The sequence below is a fragment of the Lactuca saligna genome, chromosome 5 (assembly GCF_052625555.1).
Source record: "Lactuca saligna cultivar CGN05327 chromosome 5, ASM5262555v1, whole genome shotgun sequence".
Taxonomy (NCBI): domain Eukaryota; kingdom Viridiplantae; phylum Streptophyta; class Magnoliopsida; order Asterales; family Asteraceae; genus Lactuca; species Lactuca saligna.
The window spans coordinates 230773439-230784629 of record NC_136421.1 but is presented as its reverse complement, the minus strand read 5'-3'; the positions used below and the strand labels follow the sequence as shown (position 1 = coordinate 230784629).

General features: G+C 31.8%; 2 protein-coding genes across 2 annotated transcripts; one reads left to right on the top strand and one right to left on the bottom strand.

Annotated features, from left to right (window-relative positions):
• Window positions 1-319: 319 nt before the first annotated feature.
• LOC144998871 (uncharacterized) lies at window positions 320-1818 on the bottom strand. Its single transcript, XM_078958600.1, has 3 exons — window positions 1725-1818; window positions 1132-1182; window positions 320-747 (listed from the first exon to the last, which is right to left on the bottom strand). Exons 1-3 carry the CDS (start codon window positions 1797-1799, stop codon window positions 532-534), a joined length of 342 nt encoding a protein of 113 aa, XP_078814726.1. The 5' UTR covers window positions 1800-1818; the 3' UTR covers window positions 320-531.
• Window positions 1819-6381: 4563 nt separating this feature from the next.
• On the top strand, window positions 6382-6955 carry LOC144997642 (uncharacterized). The gene has a single exon (XM_078957526.1). It carries the CDS (start codon window positions 6414-6416, stop codon window positions 6717-6719), a length of 306 nt encoding a protein of 101 aa, XP_078813652.1. The 5' UTR covers window positions 6382-6413; the 3' UTR covers window positions 6720-6955.
• The last annotated feature ends 4236 nt before the right edge of the window (window positions 6956-11191 follow it).

Genomic DNA, 11191 nt, shown 5'->3' with positions numbered 1-11191 from the left:
AAATTGGCAAAATTTAAGGAAATCAATAGAAGAGTTTCCGATTTTGAAGCAATCACATGGTCATTTTGGGAAAATCACTTTCAGAGAGTGGGCGGGAAAAGAAGCTTGGAAAGGGCTAATTGATTGTCACGTGACATATTAAAGATACAAATACACTACATCAACAAATTTACCAATTTCATTTCCAACAAAACACAACAATTTCTTTTTCACTTTTCATGTAAAAAGAAAGAAAAAAAAGATTCCTCTTTTTACTATAATTGAGTAATAATGACTATATGACTTTAATTTTTCAATATTAAAACCAAATATCCCTTCATATAAACTCAAAATTAAAGGTACACATACACTTGATCAACAAATTTACGAAATTTCACTTCCAACAAAACACACGCCATAGAAACAAGCGTTAAGCGGCATGTCTTCACCGATCTCTGGTCGGGAAGATAAGATACAACATGAAATCAAATGAATCACAGAAAAAGAAAGAGATCCGATGAAACAAAGAAGTTAATCAATCGTAAATCGTAATCAATATCTCGGGTTTTGTGGGTTTTCGGTGGGAAGTCGAGTGTGCAAATTATGGTTTCGTGGGTTGTGAAAGGTATTACTGACAGCAGAAGCCGCACCTTGGGCTAAGTGGGTTGCTCCCATGGCGGCACCCTGTGCGAACCCCATCGCACCTCTCGCCGCTCCGCTAGCCACATCCCCCGCTCCATGTGCCATCGTCTTCACCGAATTCCCTGCCTGCATTTACATTCCAACTTTTTCATTGATACAAAATAAGAGTTTAATAGTATACAGAAAAATTGATAATATGAACATAAAATAAAATTTTAGTGGTCAATAATATAAAAAAAAAAAGTTAATAGTCAAAGATATATAAAAACGACCAAATATAATAAAATTGACAATTGTTTACGATGTTAATTTTCCAAAAAAGAAAAACAAAATAAATTACCTCAGTAAAAAAACATTTACTTTAAATAATAACGAGCTTATAAAAAATTACTCTGATTTGAGAGATCATTTTCCACACATTTATGCATTAGCTCACTTAAAAAAAAAAATTATATGTATTTGGCATATATATAATTTTCGTCCTTAATAATTGGTTTTTGCATAAAGTACCTGATATACAAGAATAGAATCTTGGGATTCGCCCTGACCATCTCTACGCAACTGTAACAAAATAAAATAGCAATAAGAAAATTGATAAAATTGCAAGCATGAAGGTTAACAAGTATAATTAACATCTACAATTATGTGCCAAAATGAATGGTTGTATTGACCTTTAAACATGTTCTTTAGAGTTTCTTATCAGACTAATATATTGAATTTGTTAAAAGAAATTATTATTATAATAGAGATGTTTTTTTTTTTTCTTTTAAACAATTTAGACGGGTTTTAAATACCTTACTATAGTTTGTGCTACATTTATATGCTTTTGAACCCGTCACATTTCTGGCTAAACTTCTATAATTTATACATTTGACAGGTTAACTGCGAATTATAATCCAAATTAATTTGTAAATTTCCCTCCCCAAATTCTAGCAACAATTTACAATCATGGACACAAATTTGGTCATATATTCACATGTGTTTCTTGGAATTTGAAGAAATTTTTTCTATTGATTTTTATTTTGTTATGAAAGTACATACCCTAATAATAACCAGATCCAAAACTAGCTACACACATTGATATAAAATGCGATTTTAATTACCTGACATTGTGATTGATCATCGTTGCATTGTCCATCAGAGTCGAGTAAACTTTGCTGACTAGGGGTTGCTTTCATTCTTTATTTGTTTTGAAATATGTTTAAAGATTACAAGTGAATCAAGAAATGTGTATTTATAGGTTTTATGAAGATTAATTGTTAGTTATGAGGTTGTGGAAGGAGACCACAATGTGTGGATTTGGTAACGTGTGGCATTTTAATGTTTGGATATGCTGATTTATGGATTAATGTATCTAATGGTTGTAAACTTGGTCAACATGTTAGAATGAGAGGTTTCCTAAGCTTTATGGTTAATTGTTGGAAAAGTGTGGCCATTGTTTTTATGGAAGATGGTGAAAACTGAAAAGTAGACCACGACAATACGACATGTCACATTTTGGGTAGTGTGGAGTGTGGACGTTTATCTCTCTAAAAAGATAAAAAAAAGATTGAAAATATGTGAGTTTTCCTATAATTTTTTCTACATTTGAAAATACTTAAACAAACTAGTTCAATACTACAAAAAGGTTTGATTTATTAAGGGTAAATGTCAATGTAATCCAACCAACTTTCCGGTTTTGTTTTAAAAGGTCTCTTACATATATTTTTTTTTATAGTAGTCCAACCAACTTTCCGGTTTGTGTTTTAAAACTTAGAATTGACTTATTAAAAAATGTATTGAATTTCATTTTTCCCGGTTTCACCGGTTAAATTTGGATTAAATGACATTTTTACTTTTGGAGTAATAAAAAAAAAGGAATTCAAACTCTCTCTCTCTCTCTCTCTCTCTCTCTCTCTCTCTCTTATCATCAACATGAAGAAGATAGATCGTTAAGAGGGTATATTTCTTTTCCTCACGTCGGCTACCCCTTCTCTCCCTTTCTCCCAGATGAAACCTCATCGGCAACCACATCCAAATTCCTCCTGTTTCAGTGAATCCGTATCGTGAAGCCAGAATCTAAAACATGCATTCACTGGTATCGAATTCACTTAAATCGGAGGCTTCATCTGAATCTGCGAATCAAAGGTCCACCGACCCCAATTGAAACCCTTCCCTTTGTTGACTACTCATCGCCTGCTATGTTTCATCTTCACCGCATTCTTTGTTTCAGTTTATATCCATGTAAGTACAAAAGTAAAGAAGTCGGTGGATCGTTCAGAACCAAACCATTGTTCTAAAGGCGATGACTCTCCTATCTCTTTCTCACTTTCTCCTTGACTACTAGATCACATGAACCCTACCAATTTCAAATAGGATTCAAGTTCATTAGGATACATCCCCATAAATATCCTTACCCTACCAAAAGAATATGTTTCCACAATGACCATAAATCACTTTATCGATTTCAACCGCCCTTACCAAACTTCAACATCCGTCTCCCCATCTGCACCTTCACCACCTAATCAATCAACAAACTTACGCCCTTAGAAGACAATCTAGCCACTAACAAACATCATCTCCATTATCAAAATTTCTATACTAACCACACACCCTCAGAAGACGTTGCTATTAATAATGGGGATCCACATGACGATATAGTGATAATGAAGGAAAGTACATCGACTGATGCATTAGGTTCCATTGGAGAAGAAACCGTAGTCGTCGGAATGGTTGGAATCTCCAGAATGGAAGGACTCGTTTAGCTCGCCTGAGAGTCAATACCCATTTCATTGATTAAATGTAAGAGGTTAAGAAGTTGATACTCGTTGAATCAATTCTCTAGTTTGATCCCCAAAGACTCCATCTCCATAACAACCACTGAGATTTCTTTTTCAAAGATCTGATCGGACCACCGGACAATCACTTGCAATGGCAGAATCGATGAGATGAACTGCCGACAAAACCCAAAAAAATCAAAATGTATAGTCATAGAGTGCACCTGTAGAGTCCCGATGGGTGGTTGGATTCTGTGATTGGGGAGCAACAAAAAACTCTGTTGAAGAAGAACAAGATGGATGATTTTAGTTTTATTTTTTTTAGTTAAAAAATCATATTCATTAAGGAAACCTAAAATTATAATGTTGATGTGGGTGACACATCAACTTTAAATGTAGAGGTGACATAAGCAATTGGTTTTCAACGGTGAAAGGGACCATTTAAACTGGTCAGCACACACTTTATGACCCTAAAAAACAAAAAATTAAGTTTAGGGATCATTTAAACAAAAACCAGTAAGTTGGTTGAGCTATGTGACATTTACCCATTTATTAATTATCAAAACTAAGGTTGTTAAGTGTTATTTCGATCAAAACCAACCAAAAATTGTATTTATACACACTTAAAATTAGGTCAAAATCCATAAAAACCATTACAGTTCGAAATTTAATTTTCCGTTTAACCAATGAAAAACATATTTTTGATTTAAACATTAGGAAAATGTAAATAAGTACAAGCAGTTTGATGGTGATCATAAAACTTTGATTTCTACAACATTACTCTACTTTGGATTTTTTTTTTTCCGGTTCAACGAATTGAGACTTTGTATTACAATTTAACCACCAAAACTTTAGATTTTTTATTATTATTTATTATTTATTATTTTTCTTGAAACTTTATTACAGAAAAGGCAACTTTATCAAGGTATGATAATCCATTCCGAAACCCTAGATTTGTTTCTACTAAACCTCTAAAGTAATTTTGATATACATCGTCATGTTCAGAAAAAAAATCATTCAATTTCTTTAATTTCGAACGGATATGATTTTCCTATGCAAATGAATATAAGTTTTTCAATCAATGTATACTAAAATATTTCTAAGAAATATATTAAGTAAATTCCATACAGATGTTTTGAATGTTTTTGTTTAGTTGTCGACTGATAAATTTATTCGTCAAAGATATTACAATATTTTTTTATATGCTTATAATTCATGTAATATAATTAATAAAACCTCTTATTCCAATTAAAATTGGTTTTTATATCAAAGATTATGTGGTTAAATCATTAAAAAAAAAAAAAAAGCTTTGGGTGTTTAACCCAAATATAATTCATGTAATATAATTAATAAAACCTCTTATTCCAATTAAAATTGGTTTTTATATCAAAGATTATGTGGTTAAATCATTAAAAAAAAAAAAAAAAAAAAAAGCTTTGGGTGTTTAACCCAAATTTTTTTATAGAATTCAAAGTTTTATGATAAACTGAAAACCTTATATTAAAATAATAAAATAAATAAGTTAATGGTTAAATCAGAAAAATATTACTTTAATGATTAAATAAAAAATCAGAGTACCAAGCTACAATGTTTTTTTTTTTTAATGGAATTTAGCTTTAAAAATACCAAGTCAATAGTACAAAAGGGCTTGAGTTGTCGTTTCGATTTCATTTCCAAAACCTTAGATATTGATTTTGATCCTTATATATGTATTTTATGTTTTAGAAGATTTGTTACAGAAAAAAGAAACTGTCACAATATATCTGCTGTTACATGTATAAAGGAGGTGCCAATCTACACATGTCTTATATATGAATGATAATATTTTTTCTTTAACGAGTCAATTAGATAAAAGAACTAGTCAAAAGAGAAACGAGTTAAATGGATTCGACATGTTATTTATCTGCGTTCATGTATATTTATATGAAATAATTATTGTTATCATGATTTACGATATGTGTGTGCCATGATGCCATCCGGCTCCGAGTAAAAGTACATTATTTTTAATAGATAAAAAAATGTAAAGTCACTAGAATTATAACCATAGCTTGAAGGCTTATTTAAAGCATTTTAGCTAACAAAATATGTGTGAAGACCCAAGGTCAAGCAGAATCTAAGGTCGAGCCCAAGCCAAAGTTGAGTCAAAGCTAAGGTGTAAAGTCCAAGATTCTAGCAAGGTGTTAGAGTTTAGTTTAAGCACTCTTTGTCCTTTTGAATTATGATCCAACACAAAAGGTCATAACTCGTAGACCCATAGATAGACAGAGACTCCAAATATGTCACGACATACAAACTCTAAACTTTGACTTTATGATTCTATGTTATTCTCTCCTATAATGTATCTAGACTTTTGACTCTTAACTAAGGGCAAGATGCATTCAACTTTATAAAACTTATCCGATTAATATCCTAACAATCCACTTTTGGTACAAATTTACCATTTAATTGTTATCATGCATTGCATTAAATTGCATAGGGTTGAATGTAACATATTTAAAAAAAATTAAAGCTAGTTTGCTTTTTTCGATTGAACTCGAAATCCATTATTTGTCAACTAGACATCTCACTAAAATTAAATTGAATCAGTTGAACACCAACTAAATATTTCTTCTTGTTTAGCCATTTTATTAAACTGTGTACTCTTGTGCTCTAATTTTTGAAGAAATGTATTGGGCTTATTTAAAGTTATTTCATCTAAAATGTATGATTTCAATTAAGAACGTGAGATTCTTGTATAGATTAGTAAAATTTAAACTCACAATTATCATAATGTATGAACTCATGGAAGTTGCAGGAGATAGAAAACTATCGTAGCAAAGTTAGACGTAGATGCTCCAAAGAAACAGAGCTCAATTATTCATGGATTACCATGGACGAATCAAAATCCAGCAAGCCACGTGTGCCCCACACGCGTCAACCTCCAGGACACCTGTCACCTTCTTAGTCCCAATGCATTCCTATATAATACTGCCTGATCCTCCGTTCTTTTCCTCGTAATCATTACTTCTGCAAATCAAAATATATTCAAGATCAAAAATGGCGTCTCAGAATCAGCGTTACAGAGCCGGTGAAGCCAAAGGCCAAGCTGAAGAGGAAACCAAACAGACCGGCAGCTACATGTCGGAGAAGGCCGGAGAGGTAAAAGAGAAGGCGTCGCAGATGGATCAGTCTACAAAAGAGACGGCGGCGGTCGGGAAAGAGAAGACCGGAGGGTTGATGAAGCGGACAGGTGAGCAAGTGAAGAGTATGGCACAAGGTGCTGCTGATAAGATGAAACAGTCATTTGGTATGGCCGGCAGCGGCGAGGAGGAGGATGATGAGTTGGTGCTGGGTCGTGGGTGACAACACCGCTGCTATTGCCACCGGCACCGCCACTGCAAGTACTACTAGGAGGAATAAACTACTGATTCTGATATGAATTTGTTTACTTAATCGTGTTAATCGTTGTTGTAATGGCGTTTTGTCATGCCATGTGTATGAACCGGGTCGGTTTTTAGGTTCGGGTTCGGTAGATACCATGGCGAAGTGGTGGAAATTTATGCATGAATGTTCACTAAATTGCAAAAACGCTTGGTATATTTGTCTAACTTGGTAACTGGCGAATCCTTGCGCAACAATACAATTATATATTTAAAATAATAATTTCTACCAAATTAACATAAAAACACTAAAACATCTATTATAACATTTATATTAATTTTTCATTTCTAAATCACAAATCTCTTTCAAATACATTAATGATAAGTAAAACTTTACAACCTTATAAAAAAATAAAAAATAAAAAATTATTAGTGATTACTAATTAATAATCATAAGCTAAAATCTTTTGAGTTGTAATTAATAAATATATATAAATTAGAAAACTCTTAAGTTGTAGTGTGAGTTTCAAATGAATGTGGTACATGAAAATGTGTATTTATTATTATTATTATTATTATTATTATTATTATTATAAATAATTGGTTTAGATGCTTCAATCCTTTTAATTATTAAATATAAAGATATTTTATTATAAATTTATAACATACAAAGGTGCATATATATGTTAAACAAATCACATAATATATATATTTTCGTAAATATCATATGTAATTCTTGTCGTAGTAATATGGATAAATTACTTTATATGAAGAAAATATCATGATAAGTCAATCATAGTTAAAATTTATGTTATCTTTTAAACATTGTCTTGTAAATATGTTGTGTAGGATAACCTAACAAAAAAATAATAGAAAATAAACATAATCAAAATAAAAAAACTACAATCAAATAAATAAAAACTTTGGGTGGTTGAATATATAAATAAAAATATTACATAAATATACAATTAAATCAAAAGAAAAAACTAATATTAGTCTACTTTGCTCAAACAAAAAAACCTATATCCGTTTTCTAAATCTTCTTTTTTCATTTAACACCATTCAACCATACAAACTTGATGACATTTCTTCACTAACCTGCAATCAAAATGTTTTTCTTGAAAAAGAAGAATCAAAAAGATATTCCATGCAAAACATTGATGTTTGGAGAGTCACATTCAAGATTGAGTAATACGTACAAATCACATAAAGATTAAATGAGAAACTATAAAGAAAGAATAGAAAAACTTCATTTGTTTGGGTTGAAAGAAAAATCATATTACAATTATAATCAATACAACATAACCCATTTCTTCAAATCACCATATTTAGATCGTGCATGCTTCAACTATATGAAAACTTTTGAATCACAATATCTTCAACCAAATGACGATTTTTTGAAAGAAAAATATACTAATATAACTACATATATAATAAGAGAATGCAACAAATTATTAGAAATTTATAAATATTATAAATGTTATTAATTAAGGAATATAAAAAGTTATGTAGGTTTCAATCAATATGGTTTGAGAAAACAAAATATCTCTAAGCATATGATTTTGAATGGTTTGGTTTGAGAAAACCAAATATCTCTAAACATACGATTTTGAATGGTCTAATTTATACTACTGGGAAAAAAATATAACGCGATCAAACTATAAGTAAAAATGATACATTCACCCACAATCTTGACGAATTAGTATAACAAACTAACAAATTAAAAGCTCTAATATAATAGCATATCTCCAAAAGTGGTCATAAGACCTCAACCTAACACAAAAACCTTTAAGTTTGTCTTCTTTGTGAAATTTGTATATGATTTGTATGCATGTATTCCCAAAAGATTGATCTTTTTATAGTAAATTTTTCACTAAATGCTAATTAAACATAATATAAGTTATAAAACTTTTGAGTTGCATTAGTTAAAAAAGGGGTTTCAAATGAATGTGGTTTGAGGAAGTTAAAAAATGGGGTTTCAAATGCATGAGATTCAAGAAAAAATACTAGCTTTATAAGTATGTATGATTTACATTTTTTTTTGTGCAAAAGGCTTGGAGATGCACCCATCGTTGTGTGGCTTTGGTACGACGTAATGACTTTTTAAAAAGGTAATATATTTTTTGATTTGTATACATTTAGTCACTGATCTTTTTTTTTCATCCATATTTACCTCTTCCACTTGTTAACTGTACAAAATTTGTCATTATGACTAACTACTTCAGGTTAGCCGGTAAAAATGACTTATTAGGGTAATATATTTCTCTCTTTATACATATTTAGTCCTTAATATTTTTTTGTTGTAAAATAAGTTATTTTTGTTTTTATACTCATTCATTACTTATAAATGATTTCTTTAAGTTTTTTCTCGCGACATCTTACGTGGGATAGTCATACGGTGGTGAGATAGGTTGAGGTGGTCCTGCTATATGTTGTAGGCCAAGATACCTGGTGCGAGCCAGCTGTAAGCCGTAGGCACAGAGGCTCGAGAAGAGCGGTTGGGTTAAGGCGGCATGCCACAAACCCTGGTGATTCCAAGCCGATGATTGATTGGACTTGTTGCATGTTGGCATTCCAATCCGATAACTGATTGGGCCAAGGTATTCCAATCTGATGAGTGTGGGCCCGTTATGCATGATAATATGTTTGTTGTATCGGGTATTTTTAGAGAACACTCACTAAACTTTATGTTTGCCCAGTTGTTTATGTTTTCAGGTTGTATCATTGATAGTGGGAAGACAAATGCATGACTATACACACTCATCAACAGTATTGAGGATTCCACGTTTCTTATATTACTTTGATTTTCAATAAATGTATTTTGGAATAAACGTTTTTTTCTTAATAATGAATTTATAATTAGGGACTTTTGCCTTATTTAAAAATGATTTTTTTTTGTGAAAATGAGACGTTAACATAAACATCAACAACCTCACACACTTCATCAATGATTGTCCCACATAAGATGTCGTGAGAAAAACCTAAAGAAATCATTCATAAGTAATGAATGAGTACAAAAACAAAAATGAGTTGCTTTGAAACAAAAAAATATTAAGGACTAAATGTGTACAAAAATATTAAGTACTGAATGTGTATAAAATGAGAAATATATTACCATATTAAGTTGTTTTTCCCGACTAACTTGGAGTAACTGGTAATCAGGATTGCATGTGTACAGTTTAACAAGTTGAAGGAGGTAAATGTGGACGAAAAAAAAACTCAGTGGCCAAATGTGTACAAATCGAAAAATATATCACCCTTTTAAGTCATTGTCCCTTTTGGTCCCTATGGTTTCTATTTTTGTGTGTTTTTGATCTATGTCCTATATGAAATGAAAAGTATACCCTTCGATAATTATTTTTTGAATTTCTTTTAATTAATTCCTTATTATTTTAATTAAAAAATCAAGAATTAAAAACTCGATCTAACCTGACCCTCTAATCCCTTCCCCTCTACGACTCTACCTTTGTTCCCTATAAAACCAACCCAAGAAAATACCTCATACACCGGCGACCTTAGCTTCCTCCGGTGCCACCGGCCTCCGTCACTCACTATGTTGCTACCGGCCTCCTTCATCCCACCTTGTTTCCTCCGATACCGGCGAACGAGATTGATTTATACCATACATCCACTGATTTTGAAGGTGATATAGTGGCTGCAAAACAATGTCTTCTAGAGGACCTGCAAGACGATGCCAAGCTGAGGAACTGCAAATTGATCCCAAGCACTAGCACTTTCAAAACCCAAAAAATGATGCGAACCAGACATACCTGCAAGCCAATTTTTGTAATTTTTGATTGGAGAAAAAAATCTAGGGCATGGAAAGGGCCTGCAAAATATATTCCTACAAAATCGCTGATTTTAAAATCATTTTCTAATGGCGTTAGATTCTCTTTGATTTGGATGTTCATCGTTCACCAGGGATCGTGAATTCTTATCATTGTCTCTGTCTTTGGCTTAAACCTGCTAGGCATATAGTGAAGATGTTCCTATTATGTTTTACGGTGTTGTGTTCTTCAAATTTTTATAGGTTTAGCCTAACATAACTTGTTTTGCAGGTTTTTATTGGGAGGGGAAAACGGGGTTGCATCGCATACATAGAAGGTGAGGAATGAATGCACAGGTGGCGAGAGGGGTGGGATTCATCATCTGTGAGAGTTTGAGATGGGGGAAGAAGACGGACCTGATAAATTGGATGAGGCTTTTAATCGATGGATGGTTTGTCTTTTTTTTTTTTTTTTTTTTTTTTTTTTTTTTTTTAATGGATTTAGAGAATAGAGAGTTGTGTTTTTTTTTGGATAATGACTTGAAAGGGTAACGAACTTTTGATTTTTTTTCATATTTAGTCACTAAACTTTTTTTCGTTAGCTATTTGTCATTGAACTATTGAAACTGTTCACATTTTACCCTTATGACCGACTATTGCCGGTCATAAGGGTAAAATATGAATAGTGC

Bases quoted from the DNA above. Each gene is read 5' to 3' on its own strand.
- LOC144998871 (XM_078958600.1), bottom strand. From the start codon at position 1,799: ATGAAAGCAACCCCTAGTCAGCAAAGTTTACTCGACTCTGATGGACAA. The intron at 1,183-1,724 runs GTAATTAAAATC...ATTTTGTTACAG, and splicing joins ATGATCAATCACAATGTCAG to TTGCGTAGAGATGGTCAGGG. The intron at 748-1,131 runs GTACTTTATGCA...ATGTAAATGCAG, and splicing joins ATTCTATTCTTGTATATCAG to GCAGGGAATTCGGTGAAGAC.
- LOC144997642 (XM_078957526.1), top strand. From the start codon at position 6,414: ATGGCGTCTCAGAATCAGCGTTACAGAGCCGGTGAAGCCAAAGGCCAA.